Source organism: Ciconia boyciana, chromosome 1 (genome assembly GCF_034638445.1).
Source record: "Ciconia boyciana chromosome 1, ASM3463844v1, whole genome shotgun sequence".
NCBI classification, from domain to species: Eukaryota; Metazoa; Chordata; class Aves; order Ciconiiformes; family Ciconiidae; genus Ciconia; species Ciconia boyciana.
The window spans coordinates 74,037,138-74,060,654 of record NC_132934.1 but is presented as its reverse complement, the minus strand read 5'-3'; the positions used below and the strand labels follow the sequence as shown (position 1 = coordinate 74,060,654).

The 23,517-nt window shown below is 39.6% G+C and overlaps 1 protein-coding gene across 1 annotated transcript in view; it reads right to left on the bottom strand.

Annotated features, from left to right (window-relative positions):
• The window catches only part of BCAT1 (branched chain amino acid transaminase 1), a 66,832-nt gene that overhangs the window by 27,314 nt on the left and 16,001 nt on the right, over nt 1-23,517 (bottom strand). Inside the window, exons 2-4 of the mRNA XM_072874675.1 lie at nt 20,969-21,040; nt 3,659-3,859; nt 229-339 (exon numbers count right to left, since the gene is read on the bottom strand). Coding sequence (XP_072730776.1) covers nt 229-339; nt 3,659-3,859; nt 20,969-21,040 — 384 coding nt within the window. The remainder of the gene's footprint in view (nt 1-228; nt 340-3,658; nt 3,860-20,968; nt 21,041-23,517) is intronic.

The window sequence follows — 23,517 nt, the reverse complement described above, 5'->3', positions numbered from 1 at the left end:
ACACCTGATGCAGTAGGGAGGCAACAAAGAAAGCAAAACACTGTTGTGATTTAAAAGAAAAATGCATTTCAAACAGTTCACGGAATAAGATCTCTTGACGTTTAACTGAACTATTCAAGAGTTAGAGTGTTTGATAAATGTTATGCTACTGTAAAGTTTCAGAGATTTGCACTCTGAAAATGAAAATACGCTCTGACTTAAGGAGAATAAGATGCCTTGGCTACATACTGGCAGAGTTGCTCGTCTTGCTGATCGCGCCATCCTGTCCATGTTGAGGGTTGGCCGGAACAGGCGGATTTTGCCATCCACTCCTCGGTAAGCCTTCATTCCTTCAAACAACTACCAAGCCAAAAAGGAGGGAAAAGAAATCAAATAATAATTGAGACATGTTATCCCATGATGATCTGTGCAAAAGCACAACACAAAGAACACCTTTGGAAAAAAAAGAACTTCACTTTCCTGCTCACAGTACTCAAAGCATAAATGCTACCTAGTTAATCCTTGCAACACACTCCTGTGAGGTAGTATTATGAAGTTTATATTACAAAGACAACCTGCCTATGCTTCAGATATATCTTTCTCTGCCAGGGGACTCAATGATAACCATTTTTTTCATAATTTGGTTACAGCAATTAAAATTTGTAGCATGTGTTTAACTTAACTATTCCCTCACATCCTGACTGATACCTAAGGCTGAGGCAAAATAGTATTCTCCCTTATGGAAAAAATCTATAGAATTTAATTATATATGTTAGTCATTTTTAGGGCTCTGTCCAAAATGCATTTTGGTAGGAAGCATAGAATAAGGTAATTAAGGGAACTCTGTTGCAGTTCTTGCTGTAGTCATAGCAAATCCTTGGTCACTTATTTCCCTCATATGCCCCTATGCTGTGGAAGGGGGTTTAGCTAGCATAAGACACAGATGTATCAGCCTTACACTGGAGGAAGGATGCATGAAAATGTTTTATCTATACTTTACAGGAAACTTAAATTAATCATAATTATCCCATCAAACTGGAGAATCTGGATGACTGGTGTTGACAATCAATTTACCAGAAACCCTTATCCCACCAGTGCCCGCCCAGCAGAATGCTCTACAACATCTCCTAACCGCAGCAAAAAACATATGCCCACAAAATATCTATAGTTATTTTCAGTTACAGATTGATAATTTCCAGTTATAGTTATAGACAGAAAACACATGTATTATATAAACTCACATTAATATATGCATATATACAGGTATTATTTAGATTAAGTATTAAAGGATCACTTATGCTTACAGACAAGAGTTCAGATATTTAGAATTTATTTTCTAAAGCACTTCTTTGTACATTAAATTTCAGTATACGTTCTATGAATTTAACTGCATCACTGCTGTCAGTCTCCTCAGACTTCTCCTCCTGCCTGTTCCACAAAAAATGGCCGGAAATACATTCTATGTGGTTGGAAGTCTACATATGTAGGTTTTTTATTTGGAAAAAAGTATTTGTGTATAAGTAATTTCAGTAGAATATTCAAGCTTTCATTATTATTAATTTCTATAACATTTTCCCATAAGGATCAGTGGAATGCAATGTTTAGAAAGCTTTTGTGCAATCCCATGACAGAGCTAGGTCCTTCCACATGACAAATTTTAATTGGGTTGTAACTGGGTTGCAGGAATCCCAGCAATTTTCCTTAGGCTACATGCCAACTATGTAGCAGAACCAGAATTAGAACCCAGAACTTTTTGCCTTCAAAATTTATCTTATTCCTATGGCAATGCCAACCTTATTAAAAGCTTTGTATGCAGTTTTGGAAAGGAAACTGTTCCTAGGATAAACATTGTAGTTACAAGAAAAAAAATTATATCTTTAATAAAGGTGTGATAGATATAGTGACATGGTTGATACTTTGATATGATTTTTATCAGGCCAGTTACTAACTAATACCACATTCCTGTAATGCTACTTTCTTATCACAGAACAGTTGTTTCCCCCCACCCTTCTCCCAAACACATTCACAGAACTTTTAATGAGAGGGAAGAGGAAGGAATGTTACTACTAAGATTTGATCAATGGTTTGAGAGAAATAAGAATCACATCATTACTGAAACACAAAGCCTTCTCAAGCTGTTAAATCTTTTTCTCCAAAAAGAAATACTTTTAACCTTCCAGAGCTCAGTAAAACCTTTCACTCATTAAAAAGGGAGACAGTGATGTGTTCCAGAAATGCTCAACTTGAATAAAAGCAACTGTTGTGGTTGCTTGATGGTTGGTTGCTACAGTGGTGTGCAAACAATATTATCTGACATCTGTACATCACAGGAGCTGGATCTGGAGTTCAGCAGATCCAGACTATCACACTGCATCATGGAGGGCAAGGAGAAAGGGGAGGGAATGCCAAATTCATCATTTTTAATATACCCACTGTGTATTCATTGAGCCACAGCATTGGCACCAGATTCTCCTCTGTCTGTCCTCTTGGCTAGAGGAAACGTGATGCAATAAGGGTAAAAGAATAAAAAAAAATGGGAAAAAAAATAAGAGCATATTCATATTAGCAATGATTTCAGACTGGGCCAGAGGCCGAGCATTAAAGCAATATGCTACTGAGTGAAATATAGATTTGGGACTCCAGCGTGGTTTCTTACTCCTTGGGCAGATCAGCTTATAAGCTGCAGCCTTAGTCACAGGGGCCTGTTGTAATTTACACAGGACCTCTGGAGGCTTGGTGACTAAGATGGAGAAAAAACAGCAAGAACAAAAAATGGTGAAGGCAGGAGCTCAAGGACAACAAGCAGGGAAAAGCTTGATCCTTCCCTTATACCAGCGGTTAAAAAAAAAAAAAAAAAGGAAAATAAAATAAATAATAAAGAAGCACAAGCAACTCCACTAACTTCAGTGGAGACACTCCCACCTACCCAGAAGTGGGAGGAGAAGCAGGCTTCCATTTCAGCATACGTGCCCTACTGAGGCTCTCACACAGATGTGAGCATAGCCAAAGCTGCTCTGGAAACACAAAAGGCAGCTTTAGACAGTAAGCAGCTAAGCACGGAAACTATTAACCACGCTGGTTTCCGACTTAACATTAAACCTTCCAAAGTTCCTGCTGTATATTCTCTGCTTTAAATACACTTGTATATGCTGAATGCATCAGAACTAGTTCAGAGCTCTCCAGACTTGATCAGAGTTGCAAACAAGCATCTGTCTAGTCTGTCCTGCAATCGAAGCTATGAATCTTTAAAACAGCTTAAAATAACTTTCACAAAGTGCATGTTCAGCCCCCAAATTAAAGCTACTTTTGGAATCTCACCCAGTCTTATCCAGTGCTTCATTAAGTCACATCAGCGACAGTAATTGGACCAATCCACTGTCAGTGAACTAGAATGCTTTCTCAAATGAACTTGTCACCGCTCAAGAAAGGGCTCACCTTCACTGGGCTAGAAAGTTAAGTGAGCTGGAATCCACAGGCCAGAGTTGCTTCTGAGTTATACTAACATAAACATAACCCTGTTGTAAATAAATGGAATTATTCTGGAAGGACATCAGTTAACAAAACAAAATGTAACTCAGTACTAATAAACTTAAGACAGTAATAGTCCTCGTATTACAAAGCTATGGCTTCAAGAGCTAATGAAGCAAAATAGCAGATTCCAAATCGATTCAGTACTCACTTCTATAGCATAATGCAGAGACGAGGAGGCTGGATGCAACGAAAGGTTCTCAAGTGGCTTAATACAAGGTTTCTCCCATCCTGAAGCCAAGGACCATTCAATTGTCAGCATATTATCAGTGAACACAGTTCCAAATACCAAACCACTGGGGTCTGGTTTTTCCTTGAAAGTCGTAGCTGGGGTGATAATCAAGTCTGAAGCCTGAAGGAACACGAAGACAAAAATGAAGTGTATAAAAATAACTAAGTCAGACTGATTTAAAAATGATTCTGCATCAGTGAACATGGACAAATGCAATATTTTATCTGCAGGGACATTTAATGACAGAATAGTTAGAGGCAGCTAACCTCTAAGTAGCTGGCAAAGTATTCATACTGTGTATGCACACATACACACAATGCTGCTTATACCAGAAGTAGTTAGCATATTTTGAAGCACTGTTAAGTGGAGGAAGCAGTACAAGGTGTAAAACCAGAAAATTAGCAGATGAAAATTTCTTGGATATCTAGATTAACACATCTATACAAGTTCCAGAAACACCCAATTGCTGTACCTCAGAATGTAAGCTGATCATCAGAAATTAATCCCCCTCACAACTAAGTAGACATGTTACGCTGATTTTCCTTTAATGCGTAAAACCAATGTGAGAGATCAGAGACAGCAGTCAGCAGATTACTTGGGTCACACTAGCTTGTTCATTCACGTTCATATTTTCCTCGAAAGATCCCATTAGCAAAGACAGCTAAGTGTTTCCCTGCATGATTAACTGTAGAGACTTTCTCTTACAAACCATGACTAGCTGGAGAAATGAAGCATAATCTTTTGTACTGGTTTTGGCTGGGATAGAGTTTATTTTCTTTATAGTAACTTGTATGGTAGCTGTTCTTAATCATCCTAAAGAACAGCAGGGGAAGGAGGAAAGCAGGATCTCTGGCACGTCACTCCCTTTTTATACACAGATAGGGGCTAAACAACTAGAGACAGATATGAAGTGGGCAGAGTCTTGATCCACCCTCTCCATTCTCTTTCTACGCCATCTGAGCATTTAAACGGTGCTGATCAGAGGCAAGGAAGAATTCAACAAAGAATTGTATTCAAAGCTCCATTTTCTTTCCTAACATGACTCAGAAAGCATTGACCCTTATTACAGACACCCAAGCGAAATCTTACTCCTCTACGCTGGGTACATATAGAATAGACTGGAATGCAGGCAGTTCAGACTGTTGTTCAAATTATTTGCATGTGCTCTAAAAAGGCGGTTCTGCAAGAGATATCACTGACTTTGACTTCTCAGACTCAGCACACATTTTGCAAAACAAGAAAAAATTAGTCCCAGCTTTTGAAAAAGAACACACGCACCCCTGTCTCTGTAAACAACCTGATTTTCAAGAGGTCTTTAATGAACAATGGCCTATTTTTATTGATTGGTTGGATTCGGTTTTGGTTTGTTGGGGTTTTTTTTTGCTTAATGGCTTAGATGTGAAATTAACTTAGAGCTGGAGCACATGAATAGCTAAAAGCTTGTTTCAAACTATCTCCAATTATTGGGCTTGTCTAGATATTACAGTGCATTAGCCTGGTTGAACTAATACATAATCTGATGAAACAACAATTACTCTTCTTAACTCTTTATAGTACCCTTTATCCTGCTGACAGTGAATGCTCCAATGAGAAAAGCACTACTTAATGATGTCCTGAAAATAAAAATGAATTTTACCTGACAACCTCTTATCATGCACTTTGGGAAAAAAGATATCACAGAAGAGCGCAGATCAAAATAAAAACCACAAAGGAGTGTTTGCAATTATCCACAATGCAAGACTCAGATCAGGAAAACACTTATGCAGGAGCAGGATGTCAATGGGGCTTAAGCGAGGATGTAGAACACAGTTACATCCTTGGCTTTATCTCTGGACAGAATCACAGCTTCTGAAGAACTCCTACTGCCAGTGGTATTAACAGCTCTCCCTGAAGTCAAGGCTTGTGTCTCATCTCAGGTCATTTTCATTAAGGTAATTATCTTTACAATAAACTGGCCTGGGGACCAGAATTATCATATGGAGTGTCATCCCTTAGAACGCCCATCAGTGTGCTGATTTCTGCTTTTATGCCTCAGTTTGCCACTTCCTCAGTTCTGTGTAGCACAACTAGTTGAAAGGCAGCACTATAAAACAGTTTGCTAAGCTCATTAGGATTAACAAATAGCTTTTACTTTAAGGATGGGGAACGATTTTAATCTGGCTCTTCTCACAGGCCCACAAGCACATGTAGAGGGAGCACGAGCTGCAGCCACAAGTGAAGAAACACGCTCACTTGGGAGCATTTGGGCTTTCTTTGACCCATTTTTGCCACCAAAGATATTTCTCCAGATTTGGAGACCTGGGGTTCTAGAAAGCCTTGGACAGAGTCACGTGAGTGATAATTTAATAAAACTATGCTGATCAAGTACAAGCACACTGTTATGCTCTAATGGTTAATACAAACAGGGTCCCAGATCCAGAGTCACTCCTATGCTGGCTCATTAGAGATAAGAGGTGGGCCAAGCGCTCACTCCTGCAAGTTCAATAAAATGGGTACTCCTGTGTCATGGGCAGTCACACAGCAGTGACTATGGCTCAGAGCAGTAGCCCACACTGCTTACTTAGCTCTCAGCCCCAAGGACTGGGGACTTTCTGCAGTCACAAACAGAAATCACTGAACTGGATTTCAGGTTGAGTCACCTGAAGGCAGAAAGCCTAGAGAGGTAGGTAGCTATGATGCTTATTCAGAAAAGAAGCAAACAGCTTCTGGACCACAGAGCTTCCTGGAGCTGCGCGCTCTGAACAAGGAGCCCACCTGCTGTTTCTCACCCCCTTCAGCATTTAGGGAAACCAGCTTTCATTCAGGCATTTTGCAAACACCTGACTCAACAATATCAGGTACGACACTTGACCCATAAATAACACTTCCTTCAAACAACAGTAGGAACACCCTGCAGAAGACCTCAAATATAGGGTAAACTGCACAGACCAGTAGGGGAATAATCATTAAAGAGGCAAAAAGGCAATTTTCCTGATCCTTATAATCCTGTTAAGCTATCAGGAGATGCATTTAACATTTTTCTTGGCCATTATTTTCTTAAGATCCTTTCTTAAGGCTCTTCCCTCTTATTCATTCCATTGTATTTTTCTCCCTCTTTTCACCAAGCACCGAGTAGTGCAAGTTAACAGTGTGCAAAGTCACCTGAATCTTCCAGAATCCCAATGCTTTTTACGTCAAGACACGATCAAGCACTGCAAAACATTCAATCTTTCTTTTAACATGGAGGGGGATGTAGAGGGGAGCACTGGAGAACCCATCCTTGGAGTGCTCTCTCCCACAGTGTGGTCTGCAGCACAAAGTATTGCCAGCACCCTCAACTTCTTCTAGGTCCCTGAGTAGTGAGACCTCCTCCACAAGATCTCACTTGACCCACAGACCCTTTTGGCTTAACATGCCCCAAAGTCCTGTCCCAGCATTTTTGTGGTGCTGAACAGCAGCACCAGCAGGAGGGAAACCAAACACTCAGAAAAATCCACATAAAGAGAGCAGAGCAAGGCCAGGTGACTAATACCAGGAATACTGATTAAGTATCAATACCTATTACTTTAATATCACTCATTAAAAAATTATCTCAGTGCTACCATGATATCACCTATGACCTTTATAAACAGCAATTTATTTATTTCCTTTGTCAACATTCCCCCAGCCCTGGAAGCAGCATATTAAGGATGCATTAGGGACTGGCATTAACACGCATCCAGATCTCCGCTGTTTGTACTGCCAATACAAAGGGCAATTTTCAACCAGGTTTGTGTTCTGCTTGCTTTGTTTATCAACATGGTCTCAAGAATCTTCTGATGCTGCTGCCTAATAAAACCATTAAACTGGAAGGAAAACTGGTAAATGCAGGAACAAAAGGATAAGGGAGATAAAGAAAGAAATAGATGTGGCACAGAGTCTATTGAGTGCAGCTATTCGACCCCTGTTGCCTAAAGTAAAATGACAAAGACATAGTTCCAGCCCTGCAAACTGTCCATATCACAGCAGTGCAGTACATACAAGATATATGTGCCTTGGTCCCAGCCTGGGGCACTCCAGTAAGAAATAGGAAGAACCAGATTGCCCTGCCTATGGTAGGCAAAAGGGAGTGGTGGGGAAGCCAGCTGGATACTGTTGATTTTCAGGGCTTATATAGCAACACTACACCTACAAACAGCCACTGTCTCAACCAGACGCACTTTTTTGAATAGCCCCTCATCTGAAAAGTGCCTGCTGATTCCAACACAACTTCTTCCAGAGCGAAGCTCTACCCAACTCAAGTAAAGAAGATATATTGTGATCTCCTGAAACTAAAATTTATCATTTGATCAAAATAGATCTTGTCAGTTATGAGCTAAGTCAAATTAAAAGTGACATGCTGGTCAGTGTCAATTTTAACCAAAGCTGTAGCAAGACATTCTGGTGCCCCTAGCCAAGATGTCAGTTTAACGCTTATTCTACCCAGCCTTTGCAATAGCCTTAAGTGGATTTGGAGCTGACAGCAGCCTCTGCCCAGAGCTGTTACTCTGATTACTATATTCCTACCTTTCTTACCCTAGAGAGCTGTCTCGGGTAGGTGCAGGTGGCAAGTGCATATTTTGTCCTACTCTTTCCATCAAGTTTTGCCAATGCCTTCCCAAATGATCCTTGGCTGCAGTTATTTTCACTGCACTGAAACTACTAGACCATAAGCAGTAGGTTGAGCAGCTGTAACAGGTGTAATTCATTTGACATACCCAAATTTTTCTAAACACTGTGCTGGGCCAAGCGTTTCTATCATTTACTTGAGTAAAAACAGAACTGGCAGCCTCAGCTGTAAAACAGCTCACAAGTTACCTAACTATAATGGCGAGTTTCAGCAGAGATTCTCAAAACATTAAAATCCACTCAGTGAGACTAACTGTAATCTATTCTGATGAAATAAGTAACCTCCCTGACTTCTAGTCAAGGTGATTCATTCAAGATCACAAAGCAACTGCAATTATTATTTTTTATTACTTATGCTGAGTTTGTAAGCATATCCTAGGAAAGATCAGGGCCTTCTGATGCAATAACAGACACAGAAGCGTAGGCAAAATTGAATAACTTGTTTTGCCCTTGCACTTGTGAACAGCAAAATGTGGCTGCAGTAGCAGAGCAAATTTTGAGAAGGAAACAGATTACAAAGAGCATGACGAATTACTATAAAGGGGAAAGGTAACAAAGCATAGCCAGGGGGAGTTGGAGAGAATAAGGCTGGGACTAGACAGAATGGTTTTGAGGAGGGCTCCAGGGATGAGGATGTCGTTTTCCTGCTGTTCAGTCCTTATGGCCGTGGCACCCTCATCATTGCTTTTGGCCCTCCCCAGCAGACACATCTCTATCCCAGGAAGCCATTCTTTCTGCTGGAGCAGCTACTTTCGCCCCACAACACCTTCTGCCTGGCCTCCTGAACCTGAGGCTTCTCCTATATGACAGACTGAGGAGAAGAGGTTTGCACTGCCAAAGAGAAGCAGTGGTAGGGAACTAGGTTGAGGATACTAACTAGGCTGAAGAAAGTGGCTTGTTAATTCACCTTTGGAAGCTGAAACCCTCTCTTCTCTTAAACAAGTTTTTTTTTAGCATTGCACCCAATGAGCAAGCTACCACCTTTCTCCTGTAACTCATTCAGCTTCATCGCTTTCCAGATGTTGAGCTGCAGGTGGCAGAGGATTGCCCCCATTTTCTTGCTGACCTGAACAGTGATCTTAGCTGGCTGGAGAAGCTCATCCATTAGATATTCCAGCCCAGCAGCCTCATGCAGCAGGGTTCAGGCTACTATACATTGTACACAATTGCTCCTGTAGAGCAGCTACTATGAGCAGCCCACAGGGAATTGCCACCTGACCCAGGAAGAGCCTTCACCACACGGGCCTGCTTTCAGTAGGCAGACATCACAAATCATGCTTAACAGCTACTACTGCACACACACAAAAAAAGGCTTGTGCCGAACTATTGCCAAACTCTGAGAGGAATCAAGGATGACATGCCAACTCTTCCACCAGTGGCCTCAGCGCAGACAGCAGCAGTGCTAGGCTATGCAACTAGATAAGCAGGGAAAGGAGGCTGTGTGTGGTGTTAGGGAAACTGGTACTTTTCTCCTCCATTGGGACAAAATAAGCAATCACCTGTTCTGCCTGTTCCTAAACCCTGCCTTAGAAATAGAAATGCTGAATACAGCTCCAGTAGATGAAACCAACTGCAACCTCTTCTAGCAGGTGTTATTTTTGTCTAGTTTGTCTGACTTACTACCTCTCAGCTCTATACAGTAATCACTAGCTGACACCACAGCAGCATCTAATTGAGTAAAAAAGAGAAGACCTATGTCCTACAGGCCTTGGGTAAACCAAGGTCTGTGGTTTTGTTTCTTTTCCATCCCCACCTTCTTTGGAAAAGACTGCTAGTTTTCCAGGGCAGAGACCATCACTTTCTGTATAGGTTTAAGCCCTATATGGTAATCAAGTCTATACTAAAAACAGTAAGGACAATAAGAGTTCTATCAACTCAAAACAGGATAAGACAGAGTTAAATAAATTCTTAGAAATCTATTACTAGCTCCTAAATATAAAAAGTAATGTTGATGTAAGCTATCCTATAATCCCTTTACTATTTTAAATTTACAGCAGAGCCTGAGGCTTGAGAATGGAAAGTGTGCCAAGATATAATAAGATTTGAGCAGGAAGAAAGCCCTAATTTTCCTACTATGAAAAAATAAAGAGAAGCAAAATATAACAAAATATGTTTTGCAACCCCAGGGAGAACACCCAGAAATCTTTCAACATAAAGCTTCCCTGAGATTTCATCTGAGAATATGTTAGCACATGTAATTGGACTGGGGCCTGAAATCATTGCATCAGGTTGACTGTACAGTGGGTAATAAACCACAGAACAAATGACAAAGCAAAAGGGAGTCAAGGCTCTGAATCAGTTGTGAGTCAGTCATGGAAATGATAGAAAATATGGCTGGAAGGACTTTGTCTAGTCCATCCTCTGCAAGGCATCTAACCTAAACTATTCATAACATGCTTATCAAATATTCGTCAAACCAAAGAATGAGCTTCTGCTACACTCCGCAAGCAATGGGAAGAAAAGAAGGGCACAACTTACCGTTGGCTTCTTTAACCTTTCCCCTGACCTGATGGATGCTCCAACTCTGATGCAGGAATGTTTGATTTGGAGCAGTAGGCAGGGAAGTAAACTAGCTCTGACAAGACAACAGGTAAGTGGTTGGAATTGACATAAAATTCTTGCCTTAGAGAATGAAAAGGGCACCTAGGGCAGCAGCACAGCTGAAAATGCAGTCTGAAGCTCCCAAAATGCACCCAAAGGGAAATAAAGATGTTGGAAAGCTACAGTCCAGCTAGACTGTAGAGAAAGCATTGAAGAAACCAATCTTGCCCAATAACACTCAAGCACATGGATAGTGCATAGTATCATTGATTTCAATGGCACTAACTACATTTTAAGAGTTTTTCCATATGCGCTAAAACGTTGCCCTGCACCAACTCCCATTGATTTGGTCCAAAGCCCATTTAAGTTAATCAAGACCCCTTCTTCCAGCTTTGTAGGAATTTGGATTGTAAGGGAGACAAAACTACCTGAATCTTTATAGCCTCACACATTTCTACTGCTTCAGGAAAATTAAATATACTAGTAATGGTTTGGCGGGGTTTTTTGTCCCTTTCTCATCAGTCTGTTCTCCACTGACACAAGTTTCAGAAGATACATATTTTTAAAGTTAAGAAAGATGAGGGAATTGGTTTCCTAGAGATCCTAAGGAAACCTTCTACCTGATATTACGGAAATCTTAAGGAAAGCATCTATTTGATTTTAATGGGGTCTGACTCCTCTACTCCAGCTAATGGTATTTTCAGATCTACAAAAACCAGTCATCTAGTAATCTCATCTATCAAAGAATTATATAAAACATTTCAAATATGACTACCTCTTTAAAATATAAACCACCAAGATGCTGATAAGATATTAAACATAGGAACAGAAACTGGACACATTATTACATTTTGGTCATGTAAACTATTTCTGTTTGCTAACAGCTCTTCCAGTTAACTAAGTGGGGTGATCAGAAAGTGTGAATAGGGAGAAAGTATGAGCAGGCTTTAATACAGTAATTGCACTGGACTGAAAAACACATTGCTGTAGCTCACTGTTACTGCTGGTCAAGTTAGCTACATAAAAATCTTCTTCGCCCATGCAACTGCACTTCATGTCTGCAATGTAGATATACCTGGGCTTTCAATTAGAAAGAAGCAATTCCATATAGAACAATAAGGGAAATCACAGACTGCAATTCTGTAATAGCTCAATTCCTTGCACAGAAAGTCCTCTCATAGACTCATACTCAAATATTTCCATAAATACAAAACTAGGACCATTCTTCACTAATGGAACACATTAAATAATTACACTATTCATATTATTCACTATTAGTATATACTGCTGCTTCTCAAAAGATCTGACAGCTTGGTTAATGTAATTCCTGATGCTGTGCTGCTCCTTGCCTCACAACCACTGTATTTCTGCATTGTAGCATAAACACAATGTTCCATTTTTAGAAAGAGTTTGCCTGAGAGAAGGTTTGAGCCTAACACAAGCTGAGGGGCTCACACTGGCCTGTGACACAAAACTGGAATAGAGAGATCTGTGACATTTCACAGATACCACATTTTTGTACCATTGTGCAGTGCTTTAGATGTTCAAATAATGCGGTATGAAAACAAAACTTATAAATTTGGTCCACAAAGATTTCAGACACTACTGTCTCCTGGTTCAGGAAACACTATCATTTCTATTTCACATGAAGAAAGTGAAACAAAAAAAAAGAGATATTTACATCTAAGCTTTTCTAAAAAAGTAGCCATATTGAAGGAAGAAATGAATTGCAAACCTAAATTTCAGACAAACAAGTTGGAAATATTTCACCTAAGTAGCCTGGCCAGTCACAAACATGCTATGTGGAATAGCCGAGAATAGAATCATAATCTCACATGTCCAAGTCCTGAGCAGTTGCAATTAAATCTTCTTACCCTGATTTTAATAAGCTTGCAGACATGCACAGAAGTGGATTCATGGAATGAAGACATTCAGAATTTATCGTTTCATATGGAATTTCAAAAACTTTTGGGAATATAAAATGCTTTCATGGTACAGTCTCTTGTGTAAAGCTTACGGGAATAATTTCAAACATTCAGTTAACCACACCTCCCTTTTTCTCTTACCCCATCTCCCTCTCACACTGGCAGAAAGAAGGTAAACTTACAATTTGCCATGAATTTCAATGTTTGATCTGCCACTGAAACTGCCACATTTTACCAATTCATTCCATTCAGTACTTTCCCAGAAATGTGGACTAAGTACAGGATTAAGATAAAAATCTTCCAGCTCTCTAGGCTGTTAGTTCATGGGAGTTAGGATATAGAGCTAATTTCAAAAGCAAGCAGAAAGGCCAACAGAACACTACGGAAAAAAAGACTAAATTGTCTTCCTAAATTGTAGTTCCTATTCATATGTGTTCAACAAAGAAAACATTTAATATCAAATCTGGGGACTTGTTATCACTATGATGTTAAAATTGAAGAATTCTTGGAAATAGGTAAGGACACCATGGATTTCATATGTTTTGGAGTCATATAGTTTCATTTGACAATCATTGGCTACTGCTAAAGCCCTGCATTTTAAAAGCAATTCTTCACCTTGGTAAAAATAAATCCAGAAAATTATACAAGCCAAATTGAATTTCCAAAATTCTATGTGCATAGAGCACACAGAAAAAGCACAATCTGTGTGCTTTTACAGACACCAACTATATCTTAAGCTCCTCATTAAAAAGAAGATAAAACATCACTTTCTTTGTGCTATAAATCAACTCAGCCAAACTGCCCCCTGGCTGTTTTTCTAGCATCTTCCTTTTATCTTGGCTAAAAGCTCCTGTTCTTTGCTGAAGACGATTAGCTTTATTTGCAAATCCTACAGCTTCAGATAGTGAGACAATCAGTTTCTCTACTACAGCTTAGAAAACCTATTTGCTAAAAGCCTGCAACTATTTGAAGGACATTACCCACCTGAAGAGAAACATTACACACATGAAGAGAAACACAGAACTACTTGGCACCAAGCTAAAACTGAAGAGAGCTGCCACAGATCTCAAATGCCACATTATAGATGTCTTCCCGATGGCATGAGAAACCTACTTGAAGACTGTTGGGAAATCATCCCTTAGTGTACCATGGAAGAATCATGGTGAATTATTTTCACAGCACTAAGAACTTGTTGCTCAGTAGCATTTCTTGGCTACTACGATCCTGAAGCAGTGACACTACTCTCTGATAACAAGCTTGATTGAGAAATATTGATGTGCCAAGTAGAGCCATCGGCAATACTAAGCTGCATTAGTGCATCCTCCACCTGTGCATGCAACTTGCATGGTCTCCTTCAGGAAAACCACTTTCTCCTAGCAACCAACAACCACTGAAACATTCATTACACATATTGGGCTTTGTTTCTTCTCTTTCATCAAAACAGGACTCTCAACTCTAAGTACACTGTGTGTTGATCATTACTGTGACCTAGACCCATACTTTCCTAATAACTGGAATGAAAGCAGCAGATATGTAAGTCAGTCTTGCCCAGCTATTATTAGTAGTCTTCAAAAGAGTTTGTGCAATGCCTGTGTGGATGCAGAACAGGACAGAAACCCCTCAGCACTCAATTTTCTCTGTTCTGTAGATGGTTTCCCTCTTGGCAGGTGGGAATGGATTTGATTGTAAATCACCTGAAGTAATTCTGCAGCATATACATACCCTGCTAGGAGGCATAATCAAGCAATACGAAGGCACTGCAATCTAATAATATTATTACTCGCCAATCTTTTTTGATTCAACACATGACAAAAACCAAATAATTTTATTGCCATTGATGAGAAGCTAGGGTGAATAGATTCAGCTGAAATCAAGATAAAATCACATTTACCTTTTCTAAAGCAATGCCCAGTCCACAAATTCTAAATACTGTTATGACGACAACAGAATTGGCCTCTAGGTTGGCACCCTGATCTAACAGTGGCTACACCTATGTACTTCCACGGAAATGATACAGAGATGACCTACCAAATGGTAACTGACATAGTTTTAGCTTAGGAGGTTCAGACTGCACATCAGAAAAAAACAATTTTCTTAAAGAGAGTAGTGTGCAGCACTGCATTCAACAGACAAAGCCACAGCTGACCTGGTCTGCTACTGCTGAGAGTCCCACTTTCAGTGGGAGGATGGACTAGATGGCCTATGGTTCTAAGACACAAAATATTTGGAGATGCCTTATTGTGTAATGTTATACACACACACATACATACAGATATCCAATTGGTCATCTTTCTTTTACTGCTTCAAGACAGTTTACATAAAAGCAGCTTTCCTATATACACATTTTGGGGAGATACTGCTCATCACAGCATCAAGATATTAGTAAATTTCTGTAATAAATTTTTCCCCATACAACTTAACATAAAGGAAATATTCTATCTGATCAATCAAAATTCAAAATGGGGTCTAATACAGAATTTTAAATGGAAATGCAGGGCATTCTCCTAATACCCCCCCAACCCCAAAACCACAGAAGAATCAACAGCTGCAACATGACAAAAAAGCCTCACTGAGTGCCCATATGCTTTGGCAGGTAAGTAATTTATTGATATCAGTAGAAAATGACAAATTGAGAACAAGCCGGAGAGGAAGAGCTGTGAAAATACATAAACCATGTAAACTGCTTTATATTTGTTAGCTTTGTACATAATGTGGTAACTATCATGCAGGTATTGCAGAAACATTTCAGTGTTCCCTTGATCCATATGCTCTGAGCACGTCAGAAACTCTACCTAGCACTCACATAAAATGAAAACACAAGAGAAGTGCCATGTATTTCCTAAAGTCTTCAAGGAGTGGAACTTTCACCATGTAACTCTAATGTTGTGCCAATGTGATACAGTCAATTAGTTCAGATTTTAAAAAGATGTTTCAAAAAAAATAGACTACTCTGTATTTTATACATTTTTAATCTTCGCATTGGAGAGGGAGGAAGAAAATTTGGCGAATAAACAATTTATTTTAAAAAATAGGGTTGGAGAATTGTTTATTCTTTATCTCTGTCAGCAACCTTTTCACATATAAAATAGTTTTCCAAAATAAAGGTTAAAACTGTCTAATATCTCAAAATGGATTGGTCCCTCTCCCAATTCCCAGAGTAAGGAATCCTATATCCCCCTATATTTGGCAGAAATTACAGACATACTTGAGTTTTAATATAAACATGGTAATGAATCACAGTACTGTAGTTTCATTAATGTAAACACAGAAAATGCAATAATTAGTCAGGTTTTCCTTTGAAAGGCTGTTTTGAAATTAGGCATATCTTTCTCCACAGAAAAAAAATGAATTTTCCCAACTCTAACGTACACTATATAACAAGAAATGCTGCCTACTGCAATAACAGCTAACCTACATCTTAACTGCATAGATTACTCCCATAATAACTTATTTATAATTTTAATGTTTCCAGGTTAAGATATAGACCTGTTCTTTATCTTCAATGCTATTGCATTATTTGCCAAGAACGTGAAACAAGGCAGAGAATCGGAATCAGCACAGTATGTTTTGCATAGAGCCAACCAAGTTCACAGTCATATCATGCAAAGACTACATGTTTTAAAAGATGCAACTGAAGGTCCTATTACAAAGAACAACTACATTTGTGTGAAGAGACCTCCAAGAACAAGATCAACGTCTGTAAAACTTTCATTGGCAATCTCTCAATTTGAACCACAAATGCCTGCATTGGAAATAAATTTTCAATTTCTTCATATTTCATCCAGAGGTAAAATACGCTTTAGATTCTATGGAAAAACTGTCAGAGTTTTTGGTTGTTTATTTGTAGGTTATACCTACAGTGTGGAAATAATCTTTATGTTCTAATTGGTACAATACCTAGCACAATGTCAACTAGTTCACAGCTTGGGCTCTAAAACATTATACTAATGCAAGAAACAAATACTAAAACATACATCATTACAGAAAATTCACTATATCCAGCATCTCACACAGCTAGACGCGAGCTAGCTTCAAACTGGAAGCCATGCAAACATACTAGCACAGCACTGTATTCAGTCTAGCAAGTCCAAGATCTCAATGGGGATTATTAGTTTGAGCACAGCACTGCACTAACCTGCCTATATAGCTTCCAGTCTGCCATAGGCTCACATCCCACTGGCTCAGAGCCTGGGAAGGTTGGGTCTGTCTGCAGAAGACTGTGCGGGAACACTCACAGTTATTTAAAGTAACATGAGGAGCCATTCAGATACAGAAGCTCCACTTAAACATTTTTCATTCCACTACCACAAGTCTTCATATCAGCAAGTCAATCCAGATCCACTTGCAAACTAAAGCTACTTTATTCTGCTTTGGCATAGCAGACTAGCCAGTATTCCCTAGAAGGTCTGCACCATTTTGGTACACTAAATAGGCCGTTAAAAATTAAAACAAAAGAACTGAACTTTGCACCATTAAGATGCCCAACTAATTCTATATAGCTTCAGATCATTAAAATACAGAGAAACGTAATAGGAGTAGGTAATACCTTCTTAAGGTGTTCCATGTATCAGTCTCTCAAAGAGAAAATGTATTCCATGACAGAAGGTTACATAAAAACTAAAATCATCCTTCTGGATATGGATTGATAACATAAGGAAAAGAGAAGGTAATCATAGATGCCTTTAGTTTCTTAAGACCAAATATTATTAATTCAAAGTCGGAGCTAATACACACATTGAAAGAAACCAAATTAGAGTTACGTATGGAAATAGACTGCTACATTATCCAAACAACATTCATTCTGTCTTGTGACAGTACAATAAGCAGAATGAATGCATTAAAGAAATTACCAGATTTTTAATCATAAACATTAAGTGCCTTAGACATAACTGTGTGCTGTTTTGTGGTATTACTGAATGCAAAAAAACATGTGTAAGAGCAAAAACAGATATGTGCATTTCTTGATTCAACATTCCAAAATACTTTCAGTGGTACAGAGGATGACTGCACTTTCCATTACTGGTTTCATACTCCCCTCCTAGAGGTCCAATGCTGACAATAGGCAAAAACTACAAGTATAACTTCTTAGGTTATGGTCACAAACCACAGCCAGTTATTTAAATAAATAAATAAATAATTATGTGCATACAATAGTTGGGGAGGGAGGAAGATTTCACTCTAGTGGAAGGAGCTGGGTAGATAAATCCTGGAGATTTGACATTTTCTACAACACAGGAAATTCTAGCATAATCGCTATTTCCTTCGATGTTTCTTATCTGTTCCAAGATCACTGGTCATATGTCAACTCTGAATGTGACACATTAAGTATCTTGTAAATCACAGACCTGTCAGGATGAGATTTTTAGCTGCAGAAGTGAGTCAAATTAATGCAGTTCAGTAGCAGTTAAAATGAACAAAGTGCCAATTCTGACCTACTGACTTGAGAGAAGCCCATGAGAATCGAAAACAGCAAGCAGCTAGCAGAGGGGCTCACTGCTTGCTAGAAGCTGTAAGTAGCATTCATTCCTTCCCTCCCAGTGTAAACGGACTCTCCAATTCCACCTTCCAAATCAGGCAGAAATTGCAGTAAAATTCAAAGAAGCTCGCCCCACCTAAAAAGCAGAGCACTGCATTCTAAAAAGAAATGTCTTCAGAGGGCACTCAAACGTTGGGCATCACCCACTTTAAACAATATGTTTTATGTAAGCATAAAACAAAACCATACCCTGTTTTCTACATTCCCACACTCTTGGATTAATTAGGTTACTGGCACAAAATTGCAGCTTTCTTCAGCACAGTCAGCCCCATGGGTCAACTTGATTCCTTTGAAATATTATTAGCTATAGTTTCTCAAATTGTAACCATAACTGTCTTCCACAGAAATGTTTGTGAAGTTCCCTAGAATGAATCCAGGCTATTTTATTTGTCATTGTCTGGTGTTATTTTTTCCTTCATTTATAAAGTTTTTCTTTTTAATTTGACAATGAAGTTAAAGAGACTGCAAATAATTATTATAATGCATGACACTGCAATCAGTACCTGTATTATTATAATGCATGACATTGCAATCAGTACCTGTATTCTGATCATAACTTTCATACACACACCCCCCACAGTACAATATTTTCTAAAAAACTATACCCCTCTCTGGTGACTGCAGCTAATCTTCAGAAACAGAGCCATAAGGCAGGAATGGACTTACAAATTAGACTTCAGCCTGAGCCAGCTGTTTTTTCTAGCATTATTCCCTTTAAGACCACCTGTCCCACCTGCTAATGTATTTTTCCCCTCACACGGACTCTCCACTACAATGATATGCCATTCTGGCTGACATACAAATATCGATGGAAAGGAAACTGGATTAAATCCAGCTTTGTGCCACCCAATATTTGGAGCTTTGGTAAGGCACCTACTTGAATGCCAGTATAATTAAATCTCTCTTAAGCCCATTTTAGTTTATGCCCAGTTCACCTACGACCCAAACACTATCAGAGTTTGTTGCTACTCTATCTTCTTTCTGGACTACATCAATGAGTGGAAGGAAACACTACAGTGCAGTTACACAAGAGTCTCCTCTCTGTAAAGTAATTTTTGTTTTTAAATACACTAGCATAGTCTACTGAATGAATCTACTGAGGTCTATCTTGTCTATTTATTAAAAGGGAATTCACAAAACAACTCCATACTCCATACTTGTGAATTCTTGGGGTTTCCAAACTGGTTGCATGCCTGGTTTTGTCAACATTTTCCAAATCAGACCTTCTGGCTGAAAAGTCATCCTAAATCATCTTTCTTGGGCAGAATTGTCAGAGAGACAAAATGCAAAGAAATGAGGAAGAGAAGAACTGGGAAGGGCTGAGAATGAGGAAAAAGAAATTAAATGGCATGTTGCTACATGGCAAAATTCTGTAGTCATGGACTCTCAAGAATTCTTTGCTGTTTTCAATGACATCAGCATCAGAATAAATCTTATCAAGGAGTCCAACACATCTTATGCAGCATTTATTTTCCATATCTGGTTAAAGCCTGGCAACTAAAAGGGGAATAACTACCTAAGCATAATTCAGAAGACTGCCCAAAAAATCAGGAAGAACATGACAGTTACAAAGTGTATCATTATTATTTCATCTCATGTACTGCTGACATAGTCAGCAATAACAGGAAGGGAACTGCTGAAAAAGCACAAGTGAGGTCACTGTTTTCTGGGTATTTTTTTTTAAACTTCTGCAAAATACAAATGAGGGTTTTTAAAGATTTTAAAGCAGGGAAAGAGAGGGAGAGGAAGAATTACAGATGTGTGACGTAAGGAATAAAGGCAAAAGAAGTATAAAAGAGAGGCAGGAAAAAAAGAGAATGAGGACAGAAGGTAGAATTCAAAGGAGTACATGCTGATGGGCTTTACATTTCCCACAGAAAATCAAAAGTTGACATCTGTGTCCATACAGTGTTTAAAATGAGCTCTTAGTTACTAGCACTGCATCCAGGAAGGAGGCAGAGGAAAAGAGTGATATCTTAACTGAGCTCAGTTCTAAGCATAAGATTAAAATTAAAAAAAAAAAAAGAGGGATTCAATTTCATGTCAGTTCCTGGCAGCTGCTCAGCATTCCTTATTATCATAGCCCTGTTTGCTTGTTGAGTGCTGATAATGTGCCAGAGCTGTGGTGTGCTTTGGAGTTCTTCTGAGATCCTTAGCTCTGCAACTTTGAGACCAAATGGAAAAACCTACTTTTGAACACCATTCATAATGCCAAAGTTTAACAAATAATAGAGTGTTACATAGACTTTGTTTGGAAAAAACCTTAATGGGGGGAATCAGTCTTTATTCCTATTGCTTTTGAAGCAGATAACAGTTAAAAATAAAATCACCTATACCATTTTAATTTTTGCCTAATGCCTACTAACCTTTCAGCTAGTATCTGAAAATATAATAAATTGAAGCTATTCTTGTAACATTCTTAATTTCTACATTGAAAACATTTTCAGCAAATGCAACTTACAGAATTATTTACAGAATTATGATGTTCAAGCATGTCAGTAGCTATGAACGCCTGCACAACAATCACTATCATGTTACGGATGCTGTCTGGCACCATCTACTGAAATGCTTCAGACGCTCACCTTTTAACAGACAACATACCTTGAAAGATTCAGTCATATGCTTTGCTGTTTCTCCTGAACATCCTCCAGCCACGCACTCGTTCTGACAGCCCTAGAAGAAATAAAACCAGAGGAAATCAAAGTCAATGCACGTTGCAGAAAAGTTGATACACATTCAGTTAATTCTTTTTAGGGACAGATCGTATTGAATGATCACTCAGACTTCATCATCAGTAAATGTATTAGCAAGAACTTTTTGGTAGTTTCTTAGCACAACTTTCCACCTTCTAGGTTTTTAGTTTTACTTCAGTTGCATTATTTTGCGCAACTGTATTTCAGGGCTTTATAGGAAAGACAACGTCTTAGATTAGATTATCGCTCTGAAGTGCGGAAGGGTATGGACAACATCACAAGTCTTTCATTCAACGCTGAATAAACAAATTGTGGTTTTACACAATTCCATCAGATCCCAGTTTCTCTTCTAAAGCATCCACCTAACAGATTTGCTTTTGCCTAATCTCTGAGAAGACTGACTAGCAGAATGAAAGAAACAGGGAAAGAATTGGTTTTGTTAAATCCTTCATTAAATGAAGACAGTGATAAGGAATGCCCGCTTATATAAATATATAATCAGAGTATTTTGAATTATCTATTTTGTTGAATTTAAGGGTTCTGCCACTGACCATGCTAGAAAGGAACTGAAAGAAAAGGAGTGATAGTTCCCGGCATCCTTCTGTTCAGCAACAGAGGGATAACACAGATAGGTGCAAGCCATCTACCTAAAAGCAAGATCTCCAGTTTCCACAGCATCAGGCTAGCATCTTTGTGGACCCTCCTGCACTAGGCTAGACATTCCTTGCCAGTGGCCAGTAAACGCATATTACACCCAACAGCATGGAGCGAAGGAGACAAATACAGCCCTGACAGCATTTCTTGTTTCCGAGCAGCCTTTAAGAAAGAGCTGGAAAGGTGAAGTGGGGGCAGAGGTTTGGGAGAGGGAGGAAGGCGCCAGGAGCAAGACTGTCTGGGGGATGGGCCATGAAGGGGATGGCTAGGAGGATAGCTTAAGGGAAGCACAAACTAGCAAGATGGAGGGTATGGCAGAAAGGATGGCTAGCTGCCGAGATGAGGCCAGGGATGGGTGGGCACAGGGAAACTAGTCAGGCTGGTCAGAGGCACTGTCTAAGGGGGTGAAGGAAAGACAGAGGCACTAAGGGATGTTGTTGCCAGGGCTGACAGGCAAGGGGCTTTCAACCCTACAAGGGAAAAGCCCTAGCAGAAGCCTGCACTGGCTGCTCACCACTTGGTGGCTGCCTCTCACCCTGCCACCCCTCAGCCTTGCTGCATCTTGGGTGGGAAGTCCCAGCCCAGGTGGGAAAACCCCAGGTCAAAGGTATAATCCCCTGAAGGAAGGAGGTGCACAGGGAACCCTTCATGGTCAGCCTGTGAGATCCCTGCCCCAAGCTCTTAACCAGGGAGCAGCCCTCACCCTACAAGGAGGGCTGTGTGTAGGGCGGATGGCAGTGCCAGGGAGACACCAGCCACCAGTCCCTGCAGCAGCCACCAAACAGTGGGGCCAGGACTGGGGCCGCATGGCTCACGGGCTGTGAAGCATGACGCACACAAGGCAAATAACATGATTTTTTTCCCTTTTTGCAGATCTTGGGGATACGGTAGAAGGGAAAAAAAAAAAAAAGCGCGGTATCTTCAGTGGGCCTTTAACAGAGAGCAGGCTTGCTACCAACAAAAGAAAAAGCAAACTCCCAACCACAGCAGATCTCACTTCCTCTCCCCTCCCCCCAACGCCCCAGGGAGGCCATAACATCCCTCCTGCCTTTTCTCACCATCAGCTTTAACCCTTCTGTTCCTCTTTTTTTTTAACTCTCTGCAGGGAGTCATGCAATAACGGCTACAGGCTCCTTCCTATCGAGTATAGGAGCATCTGCCGAGAGGAACCACAAATCTCTTTACAATGTACCAATATGCTTTACCTTAAAACCTTATTAAAAATATGTTTTATTTGCCTTAAAGTTTAGGGTTTTTTACTGCAGAAAGACAAGTCTTTTTGGTAAAGTGTTCAATGGCATTCAGTGTCAGACCCTAGCAGGACTAAAGTGTTACCCAAACTGAGGGACAGGCTGAACTAAGCACTGTATAATAGGTCCTTGCTTTCCCTGTAATTCTTCAAATACTTCCAAATTCAGTGGTAAAATCCCAGAAGGCCTTCATGACACCATCAGTTTATAATAGTTACGTATTCTGCAGATAAATTAAGCCAACTGATTTTTTCTTTGCACTGCAGTGAATTGGATGGAGAGTGCGCTGGTCATCAGCTAACAGGACGGTAACTGCCAGCTGTGGAGCAAGAATTTCTCAAGCAGCTCCAGCTCCATTGCTGGCTTTTGTCTAATATCTAGTATGCAAAGTTGGATTTTCTAATAATAATTACTGGTGACAGCAAATACTGACAAATACTCAACCATTATGCTTCAGTTTCCTCCCATCTCTGCTTGATGAAGTTGCCCTAAAGCAAGTGTTGGCATCAACACAGAGAGGACCAAAGCTGGATATAGTTTAATATTCTCTTTC